The 26193-nt window shown below is 42.6% G+C and overlaps 1 protein-coding gene across 4 annotated transcripts; it reads right to left on the reverse strand.

Annotated features, from left to right (window-relative positions):
* Nucleotides 1-110: 110 nt before the first annotated feature.
* LOC147140833 (epidermal growth factor receptor substrate 15-like 1) lies at nucleotides 111-25564 on the reverse strand. Of its 4 annotated transcripts, XM_086043450.1 has the most exons (24): nucleotides 25391-25564; nucleotides 24688-24790; nucleotides 24338-24379; nucleotides 24161-24250; nucleotides 22625-22672; nucleotides 22415-22510; nucleotides 21566-21625; nucleotides 21339-21464; nucleotides 20375-20434; nucleotides 19553-19807; nucleotides 17487-17644; nucleotides 16476-16653; nucleotides 13919-14001; nucleotides 12536-12608; nucleotides 12276-12437; nucleotides 11992-12189; nucleotides 10406-10567; nucleotides 10205-10313; nucleotides 10055-10134; nucleotides 9920-9980; nucleotides 7511-7593; nucleotides 3697-3760; nucleotides 1691-1725; nucleotides 111-399 (listed from the first exon to the last, which is right to left on the reverse strand). In XM_086043450.1, exons 2-24 carry the CDS (start codon nucleotides 24712-24714, stop codon nucleotides 253-255), a joined length of 2397 nt encoding a protein of 798 aa, XP_085899576.1. In that variant the 5' UTR covers nucleotides 24715-24790; nucleotides 25391-25564; the 3' UTR covers nucleotides 111-252. The 4 variants fall into 4 exon arrangements, with proteins under 4 accessions (XP_085899576.1, XP_085899575.1, XP_085899580.1 ...); XM_086043449.1 differs by lacking the exon at nucleotides 25391-25564 and having other exon boundaries at nucleotides 24688-25247; XM_086043454.1 differs by lacking the exons at nucleotides 1691-1725; nucleotides 25391-25564 and having other exon boundaries at nucleotides 248-399; nucleotides 24688-25246.
* Nucleotides 25565-26193: the final 629 nt, after the last annotated feature.

Below are 26193 nucleotides of genomic sequence, written 5' to 3' on the forward strand. Positions count from 1 at the left end.
GTCCAGATGAAGCCACATTTGACATCAAGAGGATCCATCCTGGCCATGATTATAGTTGCCTTGTCGTTTGGGAGCAATGAACATAGATTACATGCTAAATGTGGAGTCATTTGAGGCCAGCGCACGGTGGGGGCGTCACTGGGCTCATGCACAAAAAGGAGGGGGGGGGGGGTGCTTTTGGGAGTGTGGTTGGTGACAGTGCAAACGTCTGCAGGAAGGGCGCTTTTAGGTAGTGGGCTTGTGGGTGGGCTCTCAGGAGCTGGGAGCGTCGGCCCGGCTGAGCGCGATGGCCAGCTCCAGGTCCTGTTGTTCCTGGAGCCGCAGTCTCCGCAACCGGTCGTGCTCCTCGCGCTCGCTCTCCCGCTTGGCCCACTCCAGCTGCTGGCTTTCACTTCCAAACTGCAGGAGCCAAACAACGAGAGGTTAGCCGCGGAAACGAAGCAGAGGCTGAAAAGGCAAAGCTGACCCGGGGACAGGACTGAACACTGGATGCAAATTTGGCAGAAAAAGGACATCCAAAACACGGAACAGAATCGGAGGACGTTTAAATTGACGATACAGCAAAAAGCGAAGACATACAGCTGATAAAAGCACACCAGATGTTGCCCCGTGTACATGCCAACTCGAGAACATTTGTTTTGAACGGCTCGTGTTTGTGATCACGGCACATGCAAAAGCTTGGAGGCAGACTGTCTGACCGACCTTACCTGGTCATCTTCACATCCTGGCAGAAACATTAGAAACAAAACAAGACCTTTGACAACTCTTCATGCTGACACAAAGGGGGGAAAATGTTCATGAGAAAAAACAAAACAAAAATCAGAAGACAAAAGACAAGGCTGCCATGCATTATAATGCCGCTCAAAAACACTGAGTGCAATTAAGCACTTAAAGTTGACATGCAAGTCCCTTTTAGACACTTTAGATGCAAGATCCTGAGAAAAATGGGATGGATTAAGCTCACGTAAGCCACGTTTCCACCAAGCGTTGAGGCTCACCAACAGAATAGGGACCGTAAAACCCGGCTTCGCACGTCAGCTACAAAAAAACCAGCATGAAAACTTCTGAAGAAGTAGCCCACGAGGTCTATGGGACACCTGTTAAATCATTCAAATGTTTCCTTGTTGCAGTACACGTTTCCATGTTAGTGTTTTGGTATCAAAATTTGGGGTATACTTCAGGGTCTATTTATTATATAGGCTATATTCACTTTTAGACTTTTTTACAAGTCCCTTTTAGGGGAATGCCTATGTACAGACATTCTGAATATTAGATAAGTGACAAGAGCCAAACCTGCCTCATGATTTAAACAAATAAAGTGCAGCTCAGCCTATGGCTAGTTGGGCAGCACATCACTTGTTAACTCATTGGACACAGCATCACCCAAATGTGAATATCAGTGCGGCAAAGCATCCTGATTGATGTCTCCTCTGTGAGTGAAGTAAACTCACGAAACAAACACCAGAACTGTACTGCTTGGTGGAATCATAGACCGGACGGGATGGGAGCGTCAAGGTGCCCAGGTCAGACATGCAGGCGTTGATTCTCCTCCATAACAAACACAGACAATAAACAAGATGCGGCAAAGTCGCGCGCAGTGCTCCGGAGATGGTTAACGACGCCGGGCGGCCATCTTTTCAAACAATGGCAAAGCCGGTCCTCGGGCTCATGCAAAAAACCACAAACTTACAGAGGCAGGACCATCTGTGGGAGCTCTACCCGAGTCTGCCGGAGCAAAAGAGAGGACACTTGACACTCTGCTCTGGGGCGGCACTTTAAATCCAGATGTGCAATACTGCGTTACACAATTCTGACAGGAAGCAAAGTGCGGCGAGCTGACAGCAAGCACAAGCAAAAAAAACAACAGTCAGCGAGGGTTCGAATGAAAAGTGAATCAAGTAGATGAATTGCAACATTCTGAAAATCTGCGCCTGAAAAATACTGGTAGGCATTTAAGAAAAAAAAAAAAAAAAAAAGGGCTTATGTAGATAGCCTAAAGCAGCGAATCAGTCCTGCTTAAATAGAAAATGAATAAATGGATGTTCCTCTGATCACATTTTTGGGCCTTGGCAGATTTCTTTCTTGTCCCACGCCCCAACAATGCAGAGGGAAAAAGGCCATCTTGATCATTTGAGAGAAGACTATTATGAGTATTCTTTACAGTGGAACATCCAAACAGTTGCATGATGTCCCAAAATACTTAAATACTAAACAGACGCCATCTCAGTAAGCAAGCATCCAAAGGATTAACTACGCAAGTGTGTTTTGATATTTTCTGTTGCTCAAAATTCCAGTAACATATCTAAAAAAGTTTATGTTAAAATGCCGGAACAGTTGAAGACTTCAGGAGTTTGAGCTTGGAACCAGATGAATTCACTCCACATTGGGGGAAAAATTGGTTTGAACAGAGTGCGTTCAACTTAGGAGGTTGCCCTGTATTTATTATTAGTGGCCTACTATATTTTTTGTCGCCCACGACTTTGGGGCTCTCACTTCCCCATCGCGTACGAGGCCACGCACACCTCTGCCACTCTGCGTGGTCAAGCAAAAGGGAACGGCAACTTTCTCACGCTGCCACTTCTGCTTAAAAGCACAACTGCGAGGTCACAGCGGAAGGGCAGCCATGGGTACAGCCAAGGGTTTTGCATGACTAACACACACACACGCGCACACAGACACAGTGTGTGTGATTCTTAGACTTATCAAAGTGTTTAAAAATACATTTGCACAATTTCACCATTTAAAACCGTTCCCAGGTGTAAAGAAAATACGCTAAGGATCAATGAATTACAGGACACTGCCCCCATTTATTTTTTTCCCCCGCTAAACTTAGCCTGTTTTGAGGAGGCGGTCCTGTTTTATACAGATGAGCCACCTCTCACCTTGCACCCCCTCTACTGCCAGGCCAGCATTGAGAAAAGCTTTCGTTAACCAGTGGCACAATTAGGGGATTCGACGAAGCTGCCCAGTTACAATAGGCGTTTAGTGCAGCTGATCAGTGCATGTGGCACATGCAGCGGACACAACATCGCTCCCCCTTCACCAACCATTTATGAGTGTGCTGCTTATCAGAAGCCAATGTCAATAATGCGGTATGCTAAAAAGGCAGCTCTAATTAGCTTTTGGCTTTGACGTGTTTGTGTTTAGCCCGGGCATTGCTTTAAACTATCAAATCATCACCCAGCCCAGCTGCCAAGTCATGGCCAGAGAAACACTCCGTGGGTATGGAAAGTTATATAAATTGGATAGTGATGTCACAATCTGGCAGAATTCAGAAGGGCATTCACTTGATTGCTTGATTTCTCGAATGATTGGCAAGCATTCCAGAGACCCAACTATTTATTAAAAAAAAAAAAAAAAAAAAAAAAAAAGCCCGCCCAATATTGTGTCCAATGAACTAGAAGGTTATGTCAATCTGTCAGCTCATGAGTTATCACAAAGCTGCAGCTTTTCTGTTGACAACTTCAACATAAAAAACGACTTTTGTTGTATCTTGCACAGTAATTAGGGAAGTGGCACTTTTGGGGGGAGGGCATGCCATCCTGGCACACAGTTAGCTTGCTGTACTAAACCGTCACAATGGAACCCTCAGGCCAAGTGTGTGATGAGCTAACAAAAAGAGTGTATACTGTATTTGGAATGAACAACCGCTTGCGTGCAAGTAAGTCCTGCTCAGACAACACAAACTATGCTTACCGTAGGGCGGGGCAGGCCGGTTAGGTGCGCTTTTCTTTGATGGCAGAACAGGATTGTCAGACTTCTGTTAACACATATGGATAGCGATTTAAAAAACAATAATAATAAAATGAACAATGTTCATCCATGTAGTTGAGGCAGAAGAGAAATAAACCAGTGTGATGAGAGAGGCATGCTACATAAAGAAAGTTTAAATGGGAACAAACTGTAATTACTGTAAAGATGACCGTACTGTATTTCCTTTAACAGACTATGTCCCAATTAGTCACAGGGTGCAAAATAAATGCCACTACTCCAATAGACACCTCCCCCTTTTTTCCCACATTCATACAATTCTACTGTCGCACACAGTTACACACATGGACGAAATTGTGGCTTTCACACAGGGCAGAGTTTATTATTTACTGCTTTGTAAAAATAAAGTGTCAGTGCAAGAGAATTAGAAAAAAATAAAAAAATAAAAATTGAGTGGTAATTACCATCTTCTATTCTGTTACAAAGCAGTCGATATCATTGTCTACAAACATATCTTAACCATATATCACGATCGGCTGGTTTCACTGGTTCGAAGTCTACAAGTGCATCGTCTTTTTCACTGCCGTCACTTATTTCAGAGCTCCCGCGATCTTTTGAGTCCACCATTACTGCTAAAAAAAAATCCGGACGTCCTCCGAGTGCTCACGACACCGTCACATGTATCTTTTGACGCGTTTCATTGGCTAAGAGACCGAGATTTGGATTTAAAAGTAGAAAATAACATTGACCTGGCTTTAAGGGTAGAAGACACAAGAGCGCTCCCAGCTTTAGTGGTAGAAATGCGGTTATGCGCTCCCAGCCTTAATGGGTTAAAGGAAAACCCAGTGGTCACAGAAATAACTTGAACCAACCAAAACTAAGAAACAAACATGTAATGAAACTTAACCATTAAAAATCAGACATCGCTTTTGAATTGTGGTTCAACAGAATTTTGTTTAAAAAAAAAAAAAAACTCATGAAATAGGCCTGGACAAAAATTATAATGCCCTTAGAAAGTGTTGAAAATAATTTGACGATAGGGACATGTTAACCAAGGTGTGTCCTCTACTTAGAGTCACTGGTTTCTTCACACTCAGTCGGCCAATTTAAAAGGGTGACAAGTAGTCACTGTGCTGCTTGATGGCATGATGTGTACCACACTAAAAATGGAACAGAGAAAGCAAAAGAAAGAGTTGTCTCAGGAGATTACATTTTAACTACACAGGACAGTAGTCAACAGTAGTCAAGCTCCTTGAATGTGACAAGAGAAATAAATGACAAATTGAAGAGATGGACCATACGAATGGTTAAAAAAAAAAAAAAATAAAACGCTAGAACAACCTCAAAATAAATTAAAGGTCAAGGTACATCAGCGTCAGATTGCGCCATCTGACATTGTTTGAGTCCACGTGGACTTCATGGGAAATGACCAAGAACTTGAAAATAAATCATAAAAAAGCTAGACTGGAATTTTCCAAACTGCATGTTGACAGGCCACAAAGCTTCTGGGAGAATGTCCTATGGACAGTGGGGACAAACCTGGAACTTTATGGCAAGGCACATCAGTTCTATGTTCATAGATGCAAAAATGAAGCATAAGAAAAGAACACTGTCCCTACTGTGAAACATGGAGGAGGCTCTCATGTTCTAGGGCTGTTTTGCTGCATCTGGCACAGGGTGCCTTGAATCTCTGCAGGTTACAATGAAATCTCAAGACTACCAAGGTACGTTAGAGAGAAATGTGCTGCCCAGTGTCAGAGAGCTTGGACTTAGACCCAAAACACACAGCTAAAAACACCCACGAATGCCAGAGCAAAACATTGGACTATTCTGAAGTGACCTTCAATTAGCACTGATCTAAAGGGAGCTGAAACATCCATTATGTACAAAGTACCCTTCAAACCTGAGACAACTCAAGCAGTTCACTCAGGGTAGGCCAAATATACCTGCTGACAAGTGCAGAAGTTTCATGTTAAGTTACAAAACTTGTCTGATTGCAGTGATTGCCTTAAACGTTTGTGCAACACAATATTAGGGGTACAATGTTTCTTGATTTAAAAAAAAAAATAATTCTGTTGAAGCACAATTCAAAAGCAATGTCTAATTTTTCTTGGTTAATTTTAAGAAATTCTATTATTACATTTGTCAGATTAACTTCCTGCTCCATTCACAAAGGCGGGAAACTGGACGGACAAAGAAAACTTCAGCGCTTCAACAGCTAGAAAAAATGAGTACCGGCCAACCGGAAATGCGAGGGATACTTTTGCATTCCAGAAAACAAGTTAATGTCTGGCATACTACCATGCCAGACACTGGCGAGAGGAAGTGCGGTACGGTGCTGGTGTATGTAGTCTGTAGTCTTTTTGTCTTGAGTAAAACTAAAATTTCATGTGACGTATACATTGTAATAGATCGGCTAATATTTTTGAATATCACAAGAAATGCTCCCCCTGTTACTTTGTTTTTCAAATGTGTTATTAAGTTGGGTGTATACGAGTCACTGGTTGGTATATTTGGATGTCAGGTATGGGTGGGCGATCTGGCAAAAATATCATATCACGATTTTTAAAAAATAAAATCACGATCACGATTTTATCATTCTTTTTTTACATCATTTTTTTAAAAACTAATTTGCACATTTCTGACCATTTTCCTCATGTTAAACAGAAAACATATCTAAAATGTATATAAAACTCTAAAAGAAAAAACATGACATTTTAGGTCAGCTAAGCTATCTGAACAGGTTTTAATTTGAATAGTGACATTTTTTATAAAAATGCGCAGTGAATGTAAACAAAAGGTAACAATGTAAACATAAAAAACACAGCTCGTAACGCAGGTCTAGTACTTTGAAGAGTATTTTAAAGCCCTCGTTTTCCACTGTTTTAATGGGAATGATGTCTTCTGCAAGGTAATATAAGTCACTGCCTCAGTTACTTCTTTACACTGCTTGCTTGTTTTTTCATATGGAGCACTCTTGTTAAATGACTGTGTTACCATGGATTGCGTTAGCTTGGTGCTAGCGGCTCCCTCTGGCTACAATGTGTCTGATCTCCGTTTGCTTTGGCTGTCGGCGTAGTTTTTGGGGTGCTGTCTACGCAAGTGATTAAACAGGTTTGCCGCGTTGCCATCTGACGTCCGAACCGAGTCTCTGCAAACTTTGCAAATAACTGGTTTGTGCGTTCTCCTCCGAGGAAAAGCCAAACCAAATCGACACGGTGGATGTGGAGTTTCTTTTCGGGACCAACTCTGCTTCGTGGTGACTTTCCGCTATAGCTCCCCGCTACACAAACAAACAGGGAGGCGGGGAGTGTCACGTACGGTGCGTGCTGTGATTGGTTGGTCGGGTATACGCGTCAGCGGCTTTGCGCCGCCATAGAGCTAAACTGTTTAGAAGGTGCCATGTAGACGATCAAGCGATCTTTCGGCTTTATGAGATCGTGAACACGATCTAATATCGTCATATCGCCCACCCCTAATGTCAGGCTTGCTTTGATGGAGAACATCCAGTCATATTGGGGGACATTCAATAAACATGTTTTTATCTTTTATTTGTATAAGGCCCATTTCCGAGCTTCAGATAAGCAGTTCCTATTTTTTTTCTATTCTGTTGTGTATGTATGTTTGTGTGGGTATGTGTACTTTTCTGTGATGTATAATGTTTGTGTTTTTTGTGTACAGTCTGTGGAAACGAATTTCCCCACGGGGACCAATAAATCTAAATCTAAATATTTATGTATATATATATTTTGTTACTCACACCACAAAGTGTAAATCCATTAAGGTGATTGAAGCTCACCTTGGACAACTGGCTAAAATCTGGAAATCCAGCGTTGCTCCTCGGGTTGCCCGCAAAGAGGTGGTTCGGCACCCGCACCGACTCTGCAAAAGGAGCAGAGTGAAACACTTGTGGAAAAATTTCAAAAGTTAAAATAAAATTTACTTACAGACCACATGCTTTAAAATTACACTTTATTCCACTGAGGACCCGTGCGCTATTTTTAGGAACCCGCGGCTGCTAAACGTTCCATGACATTCGCCCAAATCCTAAAAAGCAGAGGGGGGTTCTGTTTAACCTGACGTATGCATCTGATTAGCTAATTAAAGGCGTCAGTTGAAGCACTGTTATACCAGAACTGTGCCTGGCTTGTTTTGAAGCTTTGTGGTATGCCGCTTAATGAAAAAGAGAGGGAAAAAAAAACGTAGAGATGATTACAGTGAAAAAACAAAACATTGTAAGTGAATATGTTTGTTGTGCGCGCGCAACCACAAGAGGGCCCATTCATGTGGAGGCTAGCCGTGTGTTTTCTTATTGGCACAGTAAGCCGACGCAGGTCCACAGATGCTTCTGTGTTGGTTTGATGACTGGCAACGCAGCGGTCAGCGACACAGCGCCCCCTTTTACCTTTTATCCCTGTCGCTGACTTAAATCAACTTCCGCACTGAATAATGAAAGTGAAGTGCAGCAAGCATGAAGGTGGGGGGAGCGCTTCAAGGAGTGACGGTGTGTCCTGGTACAGTCACAGACTTTCTGTTGTGTTAGGCTTCTGTCGACCTCCTGTTTTTCCAGGGTAGGTGAGTGAGGGGGGTATTTTTAGTTTGCCCGTAGTTAAATGAGTACGCTCTCATCTATAAATAGCCTCAAACCACAGGAATAGTGGATATGTGGTAAGTAAAAACACAATTTTGACATGTCACCCAAGGAGTGTTGCACAATGTTCCTTTACATGAATAAGAATAGTTACATTTCGAGACATTACTAACAGTTATTTCTATGTATGACATGTTTTTTTCTTCTGCTTTCACTAAGTGGTATTGTTCGGCATGGGTTATCCTGCGTTTCCAGTGGCCTCGAACAGAGCTCTCGCAAAATGTAAAGAGAACCCAGCAAATGTTGGATACTGGTTGCCAAACAACAGGCTGGGAGAAGTCAGCGTCAGGTGTTAAACTTCCCACCCTGGTCTGGCAACATAGAAACCCCTCACACACAGGAGGTGTCTCACCTCTAGTACAGAGGGTGCTAGGTTTATAACAAAATTCCATTTCTACACCAGCAATGTAACCCAAATGTGTATGCCAGTGGGAACACACTATAGTGAAATAAAAAAAAATCTGTGAACAAGTCAAAATTGCTACATATACGGCCCATACGTTCCCCCAAATATATTTTTTTCAAGAATATGTTCTTTGCAGACCCACTAGTTTAAAAAGGGCATTTTGATTAATAGTGTTTTAATGGAATATAGCAAAATCAGCCCGTTTTCAGGCATCTCAGGGGGTGGCCATTTTGTCACTTCTGTTGACTGAAAATGACATCACAGTGTCTCAGGGCTCAGGTAACGACCAATCAAACCTCACCTGTTTTATGAAGCTCAGCCATGATTGTCGTTATCTGAGCCCTGAGCAACTGTGATGTCATTTTCAGTTGACAGAAGTGACAAAATGGCTGCCCCCTGAGATGGCTAAAAAACAGCGGATTTTGCTGCTTAACTCATCATATTCCAAAAAAGCAATATTAATCAGAATGCCTTGTTTCAATTAGTGGGCCTAAATAGAACATATTCTTGAAAAAAATATGTTTGGGTTGACTTGCCCTCTAAACAGGATAGAGCTGAATTCAGTGCTGGGTTTTGATTTCTCAACAGGGAATGATCATTTCTGGAATGAACACAAAACAAAAACAAAAAATCAAGTAACCTTGGTTCAAAAAAATGCTTTTCTGCCTCAAGTACCCACTTTTTAGGAAGAAATAGTTAAGCTAACCGCAGCGACAATTGTTCATTCTGTACATGATAGTAATATGCCACCATCGCATTAAGAGGGTCAACTTCTGAATAAACCATCGTTGCCAAACAATATATGGACATAAATGCCTAGGTACGCTTTTATTTTGTTGTTGAATTGTTCCTGGCAGCATAACGGCTGACTTGACTCAGCTTCCAGATTCGGCATGGGGCCGTTTGATATCACAAACTGTTGTTACCACAACACAACATTGTCCTGCAATAATATTCAATCACTAATTAAGAGCGCAAATTAATCATTGCACATCTAGAGTGAACAGTGCTGTAATTCAAAATCCTTACGGTATATCAATGAAAGCCTGTTGTTAAGACATTTGGGAACTCGTTATCATTTTTAAGAAATGGAACTAGGCAGTTGTACATTTACTACAATGGTTCTGTGTGATGACATGCAGTGAGGATACCTGAATGCTTTGGTTTTGGGCTGTTGGATGAGAAGCCGAGACGAGCGCGGACTGAGCCGGGCTGAGAGGAAGAAAGCAAAAGTTCAGTGATGTCGCTCAAACCCACCGTAACGCCTCTATATTTTCCAATGTCACCTTGAATGGCGGCTTGGGTTTATCAGGGGATGCAAACAGATCTGAGTTGCCCGTGAAGGGATCGCTTTCTCTGAAAGGATCTACGAGAACATAAGACAGCTCGTGAGTATGGAAAATAGGTTGCACTTTACTGTCATTCTTCAAACGGACCATTGAAGGGGTCGGGTTTGAAGGGGTCCTCCGTCTGGAAGGGGTCTGCTGGAGCGCCCTTTGCAGCGTTGGTGTTGAACATGGCTAACCTTGATTTGAATGATTCATCCTGAAGCGGGCGGGGAAAAATAAATATGTACTGGATTGTATACCTCCAACAGATTTGGTAGCCGTACGACACATATACAGGAGGATGCCCACCGGTCCACTCCTGAAGGCGCCATTCTCCTTCTCTGAGAACAGTTGGCTCGTGTCTGCCGTGTTGTTTCCCCCAGTGAGGTCTCGCAGGGCGCTGTTGTACTGCTCAATGGTCTTGGTGAACTCCTTCTGGTTCTCCTGGATCAGCGACAGCTTGCTGCGAGCCTGAAAGCACCGCAGGGAGAAAAAACAAAAAAAAAACAAAAACAAAAAAAAAAAAAGAAAAGAAACTTTCATCCACATGGAAAAACATACAGGGTTATTGTTGTACCCACATAGCTGCGGGACTAGAAAGGATTTGACCTGGGTCAAGCCTGTTCTTCTTTTGCCATCTTTTACCCATTTTTACTCAAACCTTCACTGTTTATTATTTAGTCAGAGCAAAAGCCAGGAAACAGTCTTCTGCAAACTTTCAAAATGCAAAACGCAGGTGCTTTTCTTTCATGTAAACAGGAACAGGTTGGAGACTGATTTTTTATTTTATCCCACCAAAGAAGGCTAATGTAAAAGAGGATCACGGGCCGAAACATTTGTTTTGCCTTTTCAGCAAATCTCAGTGCTGTGCTCACCATTAGAGCAAGAACCCTACTGATTTTTTAATAAAAAGCAATACCCCACAAGGTGAATGAAACTTAAGTAAAAAAAAAAAAAAAAATAGTAAAAAAAAAATGGTAAAGAGCAAGATTTCATGTCACCACTCAGTGCTTTACTGCTCACAAATCTTGAGCTACCATCTAATCTATCTAGATTTTAGACCTCTTGGTTCATGTTATATTGCTGTGACCTTTACTCTTGCCAAGGCTATGTGTCAAATATATACATATACATATATATATACACATATATAAAACCATTTACAAACTATAAGCTTTTACATTACATGCCATATTCTTGACCTATTTGACTGCATTTCATGTCATCCATTGTTGATATTGACAATACATTTGCACCGTTTACAGTTAAGCAAATCTGTTTCTTTAATTGATAATGACTAAACGTGTAGCTTTGAAGGCTTCTTTATACTCCCGAGGGAGACGTCCAAGAGCACATTTTCACCCAAAGTCGGGGGGCGTCACTACGGCTGATAATGACGAGGACACCGCAGGGCGACATTTTCTCTGCCTTATATGGCCAACTCCGGTCTGAGTTTTTACTGCAGAGCAACAACAATGGATATTTTGCCTGCCACAACAAAGGGACCTCGATTACTAGACGATGCATTTAATTGTATTACGAAAACAATCAGGAAGGTGCGGCGAACGCGGTACTACGTGCGTGCGTAGGCTTCTTTACACACACACACCTGCGCACCCCTACACGTACACACAACAAGTGACACAACACTCACACGTTGCCAAACTAGTTTGCTTCGCAGCAACAACAAGTTGCGCGGTGGTTCCTCTCAGCTGGAAGACGTTACTGGGGAGAGGCAAGTCTGGGCTTCCCTACCGAAGCTGCTGCCTCCGCGACCCAACCTCGGATAAGCGGTAAACAATGGATGGATGGATGGTATCGAGCAGTGTTTGACGCCGAAAAATCACGGTATGGTACCGGTATCCCGTATAACACTAGTGTAAGTCCACTCTCACCTGGCTGATCTCTTCTTGGGTGGTCTTGAGAGACTTGACAATGCTGTCCAGCTGGACACGGCCCGTTAGCAGGCTCTGCTCCAGCTGCCCCTCCTCGTCCTGCAGGCGCCCGAGGTCCGCCTTGGTGCGGCTGACCTCTTTCTCCTGGCTCCGAAGGTCACCCTCCTGGGAGCGGATTTGGCTTTGCAAAGTGGAGATCTGCAACGGGATAGAGAGGATTTGGTATTTGACAACTAGTATTCTATGAAATCAGAAAAACTAAACAAAACAAAACAAACGCTAACCGTCTGCGACTCTTCCTGACACTTTTGCTTGATGTCGTTGAGCATCCCTTCCAGCTTTGAGCGCTGCTGGTCCATCTCGTCCAGACGCTGCTGGGCGTCATGCTTCTGGGACTCTATGTCCTGCAAACTGCCGCTCTCCCTGTCCAGGTCATGCTGCATGTTCTAAATACAAAACAATATTATACAGGAAATTTAGACATAAATTCATGCTTTTGCCCTAATACTAATCTCTCATACATATTTTTTAGGCTTTGTCTTACTTGAACAGCGTGATTTTGCCTTCTGATGTTTTCCTCCTTTTCTTTGAGCTCATGTTCCAGGATTAATTTCTCTCTACAGGGGAACCATGCAAGAGAGTTCATTCAGTGAATACAATTGATTACAGACTAATATACAGTATACTAGGGTTTAACCGTATTGTACCTTTATGTAAAATACATGTACAGGCCCTTGGTTTACGACAGAGCGGAGAGTTGGAACAGGAAGTAATCTACTGCTAACGCAGTATTGAAGTCATAATTATAAATAAATTATAATAATGTTCAAGGCCATAAACAAATAAACGTCTTGTTTTGTGTGAATTCTTTACTAGTTCATTGCGCACCATTCATAATCTCCAAACGCTAGGGATGCAACGATTAATTGAAAATCGCTTTAAAATTGATTTAAACTGCTTCAAATATGCATTGACGTAAAACGCAAAAGAATCGATTCGCAACACCATGTTAACCATAGCCACTTTCTCATGTCTCTGCTGTAAACAAACTGCATACGCACATTGTGTAAATTACTTGACACTGGAACTGCCAAGATTAGATTGTTAACATGATAACGTCGGCAATCAAAATTCTTGACAATTTTAATAGTCGATGCATCGTTTATTTATATATTTTATTATGTGGCACTGAGATTTTCTCTCGAAAATGCCTCGTTTCCCGCTGGCTGTATGCCTGTCTGCAAATGCGCAGTAGTTGTAATCCGGGTCATCCGTGATGTCAACAGAAGCATTGTGGGTAATCAATGTCATGGCTTACCCGACCGAGGTACCAACAGAGGTAGCAAAATTACTTGATACGATGTTAACGTCCCATTCATAGCAGCACAGCGGTGATAAATGAGCATGTAAAAAGAAAGCACATTGTGGCTGATACCCGATTTTATTTCTGATATTGGGACAGTCGTGTCTTGAAGCTAGCTGTAGTTAGCACACACAGGCTACTGTGTACATTACAAAATAATGATAAAAAGACGGTTGCATTAAGATGTCAGCATTGACCTTCATAAAGGCACAGTTTTCAAACAGCTCTTGTACTGCCTGACATGTGGCCACTGAAAACAGATACATGTGCAAGAGTATTGCAATGCTATGTTAGGGAACGAGCTCAAAGTGATTTTGAAGTATGCAAAAGAAAAAAAAAAGTTGGCTGATTAGACTTTGAAATGAAGCTGGAACCTGCTTTGCTTGGCAGCGTCTCTCTTATGAAACAGCTGATAGCAGCAGCAGCACGGCTCACAAATGTTGATATAATAAAAAATAATAAAAGCCTGCCGTTTCACGGAGCTCATTTCCCATCCCCTCCGCCTTCCCCCGAAAAAAAGAAGAAAAAAAGAAAAGCGAAACAAATCTCTCCTCGGCTGCTCACCTCTGCAGCTGACTTATTTCGTGACTGAGGTCATCCAGCTCTTTGATGCCCGTTACCTCTGCGGGCGCCAAGGCGGTGAGGTCCTGTGGTGGGTGGAAAGTCGGAAAAAATTAAGTGAGAGAAAAAAAAAATGAAGTTGGGAGAGCGAAGAAAACAGGTGATGAATTAGGGATTGGGATCAGTGAAGGAGCTCTCTGTTGATGTGTGCAGCAAAACAAAAGACAGGAAGGAAATGCATCTTGTGCGTCCTGAACAGCTGCACAATGCATGAAAAGCACTCTGACGAGACGACACAAAGGAATGCACAATTTTGAATCATGATGTCATTCCAAATGCAGCTCGAGGAACTTTGATGGAGATCATGGACCATTCCTTCATTTTACGTCCCTCTCGGGTTTAAAGGTATTAACAGAACTTCCACAATGAAAGTCCATCTTAGGAAAACAGATAAAACATCTGAACTATTATTAACAACTAAAGAGCTTTACATGACATTATTTCTTGTGCTCAATTTGCTTCCGGGGACTCCTCACCACTTGTCTGCCTCACACATACACACTCGCTCCACTTACAAAGCTATTCTGTAAAACCACTTTGGGCCTGGGTGGCTTAAATCATAAATAGCGGCTGGTGAATCGTTTGATCAATTAGGGCTGCACAATACAGTATATCGATAAAATATCGAAATCGCTATAATGGCCTTTGCAACATGCATATCGCTAAGACATGCAATAAGTTTCTTATGGGATGGCATGCTTTTATCTGAATTGGACCAGTCAGATGGAGACTTAAAGTGGAAGCCAACACCCCAGAAACCTTTGCAATAATATGTTCTATGCGCATTCACTAGTCTAAATATGGCATTCTGATTAATATTGTGCTTGTGGAATGAGGTAAGCAGGAAAATTCACCCGTTTTTAGCCATCTCAGGGGGGCGGCCATTTTGCCACTTGCTGTCGGTTGAAAACAAGATCACAGTTACTCAGGGCTCAGGTAACGACCAATCACGGCTCACTTGTTTTCTGAAGCCGAGCCATCACAATTGTTGTTGTTATTATTATTATTGTTTTTATAATATGATTGCTATTATTATTATAATTATTATTATTTCTACTATGCAACAGTTGGTAATCTGCTCTGGTAAAGGCCAGCACCAACTATCAAGACTTCTCCTTTATGACTGGGTCCAGACAGTTGATGCAACTTTGTGAAGCCATCTTCACCACTTGGAGTATTGTTCCCACTAGCTTCCTGGAAACACTCGCATCAAGCATGCCCAAACGAATTTTTGAAGTGATTCACAAGAATGGTGGAGCTACTCATTACTAAGTCTGATTACTGAGAATTTTTTTTTGTTCTGGTTTGGGGAGTTTTTTGTTATTTTTTGAGCGATGGTCTTAAACTTTTGATCAGCTAATGAACAGCCTATTTCGGTTTGATTGTTGTTTTCAATAAATTACTTTTTCAATTCTGCCCCAAGTGGAGGAGTTCAAGTATCTTGGGGTCTTGTTCACGAGTGAGGGTAAGATGGAACGGGAGATCGACAGGCGGATCGGTGCAGCGTCTGCTGTGATGCGGACCCTGTATCGGTCTGTCGTGGTGAAGAAGGAGCTTCGCAGAAAGGCGAAGCTCTCAATTTACCGGTCGATCTACGTTCCTACTCTCACCTATGGTCATGAGCTGTGGGTCATGACCGAAAGAACAAGATCTCGGATACAAGCGGCCGAAATGGGTTTCCTTCGCAGGGTGTCCGGGCTCTCCCTTAGAGATAGGGTGAGAAGTTCGGCCATCCGGGAGGGACTCAGAGTCGAGCCGCTGCTCCTCCGCGTCGAGAGGAGCCAGTTGAGGTGGCTCGGGCATCTGATTAGGATGCCTCCTGGACGCCTCCCTGGTGAGGTGTTCCAGGCATGTCCCACCGGCAGGAGACCCCGAGGACGACCCAGAACACGCTGGAGAGACTATGTCTCCCGGCTTGCCTGGGAACGCCTTGGGATCCTTCCGGAAGAGCTGGAGGATGTTGCTGGGGAGAGGGAAGTCTGGGCTTCCCTGCTGAAGCTGCTGCCTCCGCGACCCGACTTCGGATAAGCGGGAGATAATGGATGGATGGATGGATACTTTTTCAAAGTGCTTTTTGTCACACTGCCCCTTCTTGCTATTGTATATTGCAGCTGCACTTAAAACCTAACTAAGATCCAAATGTGCAAAAGGTAAATTCTATCAAATTTTTCAACTGGTCTTAAGATTTTGATCAGGTCTGTATCTACCTGGAGCAATAGCACCCCCTGGTGGGAAAAAAGCAAATACTCACAGTGGGAGCATGAGCCAGTGTAGCACACTCATAGTCAAGTCTACCAGCAGAAAAAAGCTCAGCAGAGCTCTGTCAAACAGGACGGAATGTATCACAAAGCAAACAAACAAAAAAAAACCAAACAAGCAAAAGGACAGCAGGACAATTTAGCCAGACAAGAGCCAGAAAGCACAAATCAATTAAAAACAAAAGCGAAACGAGTACTTCAACCCAGCAATCAACTAAAGTGCCATTCAAATCAAGACTTACAGGAAGCGTCGCTGAAGGCGCCACCATACTTGTCGCCCTCTCCGAGGGGGGAATCATGTCTGGTGTGAGAGTGGTTGGCGGGTCGATGCCTTTAGTGATCTTCTTCTGGATCAAATGCATGGCGAGGGAGAACTGCTCCTGGGTCAGCTTGCCCGTCTGTTTGGTGTCAGCGAGGCCCCTGCACATGACAAATATCATCAGTTATTGTAGGGAAACCACAGCACATTTTTTTTGAATATATAATGTACACATGCAGTTTTTATTTTTTTTTTTATAAATTTGCAAACAACATTGCAAACATTTCTGAAATTCGGTTTTCGTTTGGCCGTTACGGGGTACTTTGTGTAGCATTACAAAGGATTTTTAAAGATGTTTTAATGTTGGAATAAGGCTGGAAAAATAAGTAGAAATATGTAAAATAGGGGTCGGCACAGTGGGCGACTGGTTAGCACGTCCGCCTCACAGTTCAGAGGTCGTGGTTTCGATCCGGGCTCCGGCCTCCCTGTGTGGAGTTTGAATGTCCTCCCCGGGTTTTCTCCGGGTACTCTGGTTTCCTCCCACATTCCAAAAACATGCATGGTAAGTTGATTACACACTCTATATTGCCCCTAGGTGTGATTGTGAGTGCGGATGTTTGTTTCTCTCTGTGTGCCCTGTGATTGGCTGGCAACCAATTCGGGGTGTCCCCCGCCTACTGCCCGATGACAGCTGGGATAGGCTCCAGCACTCTAGCGACCCTTGTGAGGATAAGCGGTTTGGATAATGAATGGATGTAAAATAGGGCTTTATTTTGTTGTTAGTCATCTTGCAAACGGTTGGTGCCTTGTGACAGGTAGCACCCACTTTTAAAGATGAATTACCGCCACCTACTCACTGGACGGTAACAATACAGTACGACGACCTGTGTTAGGTTAGGACAGGTCTGTGCTCTTCACAATAGGCCCGAGCTTTTATTTATTTTTTTATTTTTATTTGAAACACCAGTGAGCCGAAAACGAGTCGTGGCCTCACCAGATTTGTGCCAGCATGGTCTGAGATAGACTGGAGTGCATGAAGATCTCGATGACCTCCGTTCCGTCGACCAGTCCGTCATTATCTGTGTCGGTTTTGTTGAAGATGTCGTTGTAACGCTCCCTGTCACCCGCCGGCACCACCCACTGCTGTTCCGGCTGGAATTCAGAGAAAATGTGACTTAAATTATCGGCACCCTCTTAAAATAATGGCCCAAGTCATTTTTTCCAGTTTTTTCAGAAAACACAAAAAAAACAGGAACATTTGGATTATCTTATATCCATTAATAATTTCATTTCAGGCATAGAATTGAATGAGCTGTTGAACTAAGGATGCAGATGACTTTAGCAGAGGTGTACAGCATGCTGAGATGTTTAAGGCAAAAAAAGAATCAAAATATGTCAAAATATGACTTAGGCCATTATTTTAAGAGGCTGAGGTTATCATTTTCATGAGTATGATTATGAGACATCTAAAAATGATTGAAAGAAATACCGTACAGGAAAATTTCCTTTAATTACTTCCAGACAGATGGATCTCTAGTGCCCACCCACTGATCAACTGAAATTAGCCTTACTGTGAGCGAGTGTTTCTGAATTTTGCCCAATTGCCAAAGTGTGTTTACCAAACACTCCCCCCACATCGAGCTCCCCCACCCATGACTTGGCAGCTCAGATACATGATTTTGGTATTAAAAATGCCGGAAATATGACTTTTAGGGATATATCTGCCCCGTCAAAGATAACACTGACAAAGTCATCATGTGACAAAATCAAAGTGACAAAAAGACAGAAAAGTGGGAAAAGGTTATCTGCAGGCCTCACTTCCTGTCCATGGTGAAACCTGTTTGTCAAAGTGTCACAAGTGAAAGAACCCTGAAGCAATAACAAGGTAACGAGTAAGCGGCAGGTGAGCAATGGTACAATGTGGCAAAACGAGTTGAGCCACTTGATGAGCAACTGAATAGAATTCTGATGCGCGAAATGTCAATTTTTGCGAGCCAAGCAATCTCTGCTCGAGGTATAGTTTCAACATATTTTACCTTGAAGCGCAACTTTGTTTGCAATTACTAATTTAAAGAATTTAAAATTCACTTCTTGGCAGCATGCATGTCTTAAATCAAAAGCCTTGACGGACTGACGGACCGTCACTCACGGACGCCGTTAGTGACGATTAAGGCCCTGATAGACCAAACCGATGTCGGAGGTCGTGAAGCGTCGTGGCGTCTGAATGCGCCGTCTGATTGGTCTTGTGACCACCGTCGTAGTGTCGTAACCCGTCTGTAAGCGTATCGGGGGCCTTTACGTATGTTGAATCGGCGTCGCCAGTCGTGACATCGCTCACTCTGATTGGCTGTTAGCTAGCAAAGCAGCGCTCGGAGCACTAACGGGAAGTGACAAATGCGGAAAAACAGTGAGCATGCCTCCGCTGCCTTAATCTTCTTACAAGTACAAGAGCGAGGGTTGACAATGTAAGTATTTCACAATACCGTGTCAAGAACATGATGGTTTACTTCGCGTGGGAGTTCATCGTGAGCGAAGAATGTAGCTGAATGCGTTGTTTACGTTTTTATAATCCGCCCCCGGCCAACAGCTTTCCGGTTGGATTTTTCTAACCATGAGAAATGGTGACTATCGCCGTCGATGGTATGGAAGGGTATTACATCTTATGCATGCGCAGAAGGTACTTTAATGGTCAGCGTCGCGGTCTGTCGTTGCGGTGTATTCGTCCAGCGTGACGTGTTGATAGCTGGCCGGACGCCACAGGGGGTAAGGGTCTGTCACTGTTGGCCAGGGTCTTTTTGGTCTATCTAGGCCTTTACACTGACGGATGAAAACCCACTTGAGTCATTCGTCTGTCTGTCGTTTTTAAAAGGTGTCCCGTCATTTGCCAACAAAACAGGGGTCAGTGACGGACTGGTCTGTCAGTCTGACGGAATGCTCACCTCTGCCAGTTACTTTACTTCTTAAAGCCATTAAAAAGTACATTTTCCATAAGAGGTCCTTTAAGCTTCACTGTATAGTCACCGTGCCAACACATATATGCACTGTAGGTAGACGACATACCTGTTTGGTGGCTTTAAAGGAGGGCTTCGGGCTTAGCTTGGCCGTCAGGCTGGCGAAGGGAGATGCGCTTGCGAGGGGGGAGACGCTTCTCGTGCTGTCCTTGAGAGAAAAGGAGGCGGACTTGGAGGGCAGCACGGGCACGGCGCCGGGCATTGTGCCTGCCACCTTTTTCCTTTTGGAGGGTGGGATGAGAGATGCGGGCAGGGCGGCCGGCACTGGCTCCTTCTCCATTGCTCGGTACACAAGATGCATGACCTAAAAGGTTAAAGTGAAAGTCAATGAAAAAAATGTTCTTTACAATAATATGTTCTATGCACCTCCACTAGTCTAAGCACAGAATTCTGATTAATATTGTGTTTGTGGAATATGAGTTAAGCAGCAAGATCCACCCGTTTTTAGCCATCTCAGGGGGCGGCTATTTTGCCACTTGCTGTCAACGGTAAATGACATCACAGTTTCAAGGCTCAGGTAATGACCAATCACATCTCACCTGTTTTCTGAAGCTGAGCCATGCCATGATTGGTTATTACCTGAGCAACTGTGATGTCGTTTTAAGTCGACAGCAAGTCGGCAGACTGTGGCAGTCTGGCAGTCCAAAATGGCTGCCCCCTGAGATGAACAACAACCGGTGGATTTTCCTGCTTAACTCATCTTCCAAAAACGTAATAATAATAATAATCAGAATGCTGCATTTAGAGTAGTGGGACTGCATAGAACATATTATTGTAAGGAAATTTGTTGGGTTGACTTCCTCTTGAAGATAAGTTGTGTTAAGAAGAGAACACATGCAAATTTGCGTTCATTGAGAAGTGGGCAAGTTACCACAATGAATTCCTCTTTGTCCAAGTAGCCATCTTTGTCAGCGTCGCCAAGGTCCCAAATCTGCATGACAACAAAGGCATTCAGTAACTTAGAGCTTTAGGCCTTTTCTTCATGTCACAGGAACTTCCGGTTGGCAGGAGACATTCTCTGATGTCATCACAAGTAAACACACCTTTAAATGTGATTTGGCCAAGTCAGAGCGATTGAGAAACAGAGTGAATAGCTTGAATGATAATTTCAGCCTTTTTGTATAGGCTGAAAGTGTGAAGTGTCATCCACTTGATTTACTCCCCTCGCACTCAGGTTCTGCTTGATTAATTTACATTTAATTTTTTAACTCATTCTATCCCAATTATGTATTTATATGTCATTCCACAGAGGATATGAAAAAGACTGCTACTGAATGAGTTAAGGAAATCGATTAAAAAAAAAAAAAAAAGCGGAGCCTTTTAGAGTGTATTTGGGAGCGAAATTCATTTCAGTTCAGGCTAGTTGTAAGAAATTACTTTTTTGCCCCCCGGAAGTAGAGCTGGGACTCCCATTTTGTGGAGGGTTAAGGCAACCCTAACCCTTTAGACCGTAAAAATCTTTTCTAGCATATACAATCATACGCCCCCGAAGTGCAAGTCTTTGTTTCCTCTTAAAATAACGTAGTTTTTTTGCAATAATTATTTTTATAAAAATTGAAAACTTCTTGTGTTAAAACGCAAAAAGATTTACATGTTGGAGATGCGGTGATGGCGGGGCCAACCATTTCCACATATTTTGGGAATGTGCTATTATCCAAAAATAGTGGTTGGACATTCATTATCATTTGCAATCGTCGGAGGACGATTATTTTTATGATTAAGGACAGAGGGATGAGGACGGAAGGGTACCCAGGTTGGAGGACGGACCGCAAAAAAGTGCCCAGCTCTGGAAATGGTCTATGGCAAGAGTTGTCATTTTAACTAGGTAACCTTACCTTCCCCAACACATCCAGAGGTAGTTTGGAGTTGATTAAGACGGGCTTGACTTTATCGCCGGAGAGGAGGCCCTTCACAGGGGTCAGACTCTCAAAAATGCCCTCAAATTTCCCCTTTTCATCCGGCTGAAATCAAAACAGAGCTGAGTAAAAAGGAGCAAGGGGAGAGGAGATACAGCAAAATAGTGTCATATATTGGGGGAATGTTGACATTTTAAACAACTCACCCTTATGGCCCAATGCGAGTCAGGCGCTGGAGTGCTTAATAATGGGCTGCTTGTGTCTCGCTGGAGGAAACAAAATCAATTTCAGTAAGTTTATGGTGAGAAAGGTAATTTTAAGTTAAGTGAAACTACTAACCAATATTTTAGGCAGACTAAATTCTCATTAAAAACAAATTTAGCGTACAAATGTTTTTTGTGATAGTATGTTTTTAAGGCAAGCAAAAAATATGTCATATTCCTGTTTTGCTTCTTTCATACACCGGAAATCCCCATGGCTCAATGTGACACGCAGTATGTTTAATAGTTGAAAATGATCTAAATGAATTAATAACCATTGCAACACCATTACTAAATATAGTCAATTTTTATTGCAGGAATGTTTGATCACCAAAAATGCTCGGGTCAATTTGAACGCAACATAACAGCAGTACAGCACTACTGCAAACTACAATATTAACAGTCTGCAGTGTTGACTACATCTTAACATCTGATAAAAGTCAGCATTATTAGCTTTGTAAATGGAAAATTTTTGATTCTCATTCATCAGTTTTCTATAGCACATGTCCTCATCAGGGTTGTAGGTGAGCTGGAATCAGTCCCAGCTGACCTTTGGGCGAGAGTCGGGGTAAACCCTGGACTGTTTGCCAGCCAATTGCAGGGCACATGTTGACAAACAAGCATTCACACTCACATTCACACTTATGGACAATATAAATGCACCCTAACGTGCATGTTTTTTTGTTTTGTTTTTTTAACGAGTGAGGAAACCGGAGTATTTATGCGTTATGCATTTATCAATATCCATCTTGTGATTTATTCTCAAGTGTGGACATCATTATTTTTGCTACTCACAAATTTAGGGGGTGGCACTGTTTGGCTGAGGTTGCTGATGCTAACGTCGTGCCCTGCCTGCGCCGAGGCGACCAGCCTCAATGCGATGAAGAAACCCTGAAGGAGAAGATGATGGCAGGGGAAGAAGAGAGAGAACAACCCAGTGACTGGCGCTAATGTCGGCATACACAATGACATCACATTTTGTACAAAAGAAAGTCTGTGCTTTACCCGCTTGTCCAAATAACCTTTCCGCTCTGAGTCGGCCAAATCCCATATCTTTTGAGGGGAAAAAAGTCACATTAAACATTAGAAACACATATGTGTAAAGTATAGCAGTGATTCCCAACCACTGCGTAGTGGGCGTGCTGAACATTTTTTTAAATTTATTTACAACATATAAAGTATCTTTGGTCATCGATGTACGACAGCAATGTACAGTGACAGGCAGAACAATTAAATTATCTTTACCTAGATAACAGAAGGTACAATCAAGCTGTGTATCTACCGGTTGCCATTCATACAACAGAATAAGTCATTGCTTCCAGCAAGTTCATCAACCTAATAGGCCAAAATTTGTTGTTCTTGTTTCTGTTTTTTGTGCTCTGGTTGCATAATGGTTTGTGTTTGGCTGTGCCACTTTTGGATCATTGAAAGCCTATTTTTGATTATTGCTGCATAGGAAGGATGTATTTGGGAATGATTATATCACCTTAGCGACTTTTCTTTTATTACATTTTGGGATGCGTAAAATGGTATGAATGATCTGTTGTTGTTAAGAAATAACCCTTAAAATATAAGTTAAAAAAAAAAAAAGGCAGGCACTTGGGACTTTCTTTGGCCCCATGGTAGCTTATTGAACCACGGTCCTACGTTAAGCCTTTTTGGTTGAGCCATGTTGTGGTGGCCTTGCCAGAACCGCCAATGGCCCTGTATATTCATGATATAATAAGTTGCATTTCAATAATTATTTCATATTTACTTTATACTGTATTATTTAACTCTTTAAGAAAACATTACTTCTGTGTAGTTACTTTTTTTTTGCATGATTTTAGTAGCAAAACAATAACAAAATATTAAACATTTGCAATTTTTTGGGCTTTATACCTTGTTCAACCCATTCCTTATGGAAGGATTTAACCTGGCGCGTGAAAAAATAAAATAAAAGAATGTGCGCAACGCAAGAAAAACGATGATGATTGATCAATTTAAGTCGAAACACTGAATATTAGAAAAGCAAGAATGTGTTCATTCATCACATTTATGTATTAAATTTGTACTAGCCCAGTCAGAACAGCATCAGTGAACTTTGGTTGGCCCGACACAGTCACATAGTGGTCCAGGGCCACTCTTAATTTTGAACCCTAAGTATGCACACACACAGACACCCCCCCCCCACCCCACACACACAAACTTTCAAAATGCTTCTGATCAATGTGCATACACGCAATAAAGTTGCACATGCATGTGCATGGGATGCCGTGAACAGGTGCTCAATTCCATGAATTGAGGGGCTGAGTCAAGCAGTCAGGCTGATGAGTTGGTTGGAGACATTTTTAACTGTACGAAAGCCAAGCAGCTGTACTAAAACTGAGACAAGATTTCAGCAAATTTAAATCTTCTGTAAACAAAGGTTCCACTGTACAGTCAAATGAGACGTTGTCATCATTTACTTTGGTGGTGTGATATGACACATTTTCTTATGTAAAATATGTGCCTCAGTTCAATTAAGTTGTGAAACACTGCAGTATATTATGGATGTCAAACCTTTCCGAGCGTGATGTCTGACAGCCCGGACTTTTTCAGGAACTGAGCTGCATCCACAGCTGATATCTTGCCATTGTTCACTGGATCAAGCTACAAAAAATCGTGATGAATTTGTAGCACGCAAAAACTTTTTTTCCCCAAGTTTCTTGATAAAAAGGACGCCATGGCAGTAAGTACCTGTCTGTAGTAGCTCTCGTAGGCTGGGTTGCCACTCGATAACTGGGGGAAAGCAGAACAAAGTCGATTAAATAGGAACTCATCTTATTATATTGGGCTGCCGTGGCTTTTAGTTGTGCTTTGTCTGTTCTTGTCCGTCATCGATGTGAACATTAAAATCGTGGCGAAGGGAAGTTAAGCGGCTATTCACACTAACACAACTAGCGAACTACTTGGCTTAGACGAGGAAAGTAACAAAGACATGTCCGACTACAATGCTGTATGTAGACTTAACGGTGGCGCCAAAGTGGCGGTCGATATAAGCGAGAAAAAAACCCCGACTTTTTCGAAACTAGTTGTTAAGTTGTTACCTGGTTGAGAGTCATGAGCGCCGCCATGTTTCCTGGTGTCTCGGGAGCGCGCGTCCATCCGCCCCTTTAGTGCGCGGACACAAACGTCCCGAGCTGAAATAAACTAGTACACAGTTGCGTAACATTGCCGATTCAGTTTCCATTGTTCTGAATATTTCATCTAAATTGCGATTTATTTAAATCATATTTTTGCAGTTAATTTTTAGTCTCAAACTTAAAGGACATGGTTTTTAAGTTAACGTGACTAATTTTTTCACACGTCACAAGTTCTTTTTTTTCTTTTTTTTTCAACAGCATTTGTGGCATGTATCATATCACATCAATTCAAGATAGGAAGTACACTTTCCTGAAGTTCACGAAAGGTTCAAGGATGCAGGTTACAAGTGCACAAAAATTGCAGACCCAGGATACTTCGGTGACGTAATTGACATATGCCCCCGCGTCGGCGAGCTGTTTGAATTTATATTAAAACGTCAGTAAAGTAGTATTAAAGTAAAACTCGATCTTGGTCTTTCAGTCGATGGGAGCTATGGCTCCATTATTTGGACTATTTGAGGCTCCTGCACGATATGTAGCGCATGCGCAGAAGGTTGCTAAATACGGCAGTTAAATTAAGACAAAATTCGTAGGTAAACGGTGATTAACAAAACATCAAATGAATTGCACATATACCTTTGATGAAGTATGTCAATTGGATACTTACACTTGAATAAACATTTTTTTGGTCACAGGTACAGAAATTCCACCGAATGTTGTCAGTTTCCCGCTATTTTGGTCAAATCTGCAATGAATTGTGGGTAACGTTCTCCGGCTCGGGGCCGTGGATGCTACGCCGAAGTGCGGAGCAAGGGCGCTAACGAGGCGGGCGACAGTCCTCTGCGAATTGGGACGCCTTACGCACTCGTACCATTCGCATGAACGCGCATTTGAAGGGCACAAAGGTGCAAGTGCGGGTATTGGGATTGGGCCAAATTCTCTCAGCGAGTGGGAACACCTCCTGCTTGAAATTGATTTCAACCAGTGGGCGGGTTTCAAAATGGGGGACGCGGAAATTACACTAACATAAATGTCCATTTCCTTGTTTTTTCTCTTAAATATAGGTAAAAGGTGTCAGAATTTCTACTGCCAAAAGTAAATAGGCATAAATATCCTTGTGCCAAAGAAACCGTGATCCGTGACCATGAATCGATTCCACGCCGGCGCGCGGAGGCCGTGGAGATTTTAGACGGCCCTTAACCGATTTCCATTCATGTATGCTGTATGCTTAGCGAAAATCACTACCGATGCGTTATTTTTGGGGCCGCTACGTCTTGTCGTGGGGCCGCAGGCACGTCTTTTAAGTTCAGGAGGCGGCCTATTTGTAAAATGTATTTCGTAAATAGATGTCTTGCACTTATTACAGGCTATGCAGCGGTGTTTGTCATTTCTACTTAAAACATCCCATTTTAAAGCGATACGATGGTAGTTTGTCATCAATGAACATTGGTTTAATATATTTTGTTTTCT

The sequence above is a fragment of the Filicampus tigris genome, chromosome 10 (assembly GCF_054856515.1).
Source record: "Filicampus tigris isolate MCC_2025a chromosome 10, RoL_Ftig_1.0, whole genome shotgun sequence".
In the NCBI taxonomy this organism is placed as follows: Eukaryota; Metazoa; Chordata; class Actinopteri; order Syngnathiformes; family Syngnathidae; genus Filicampus; species Filicampus tigris.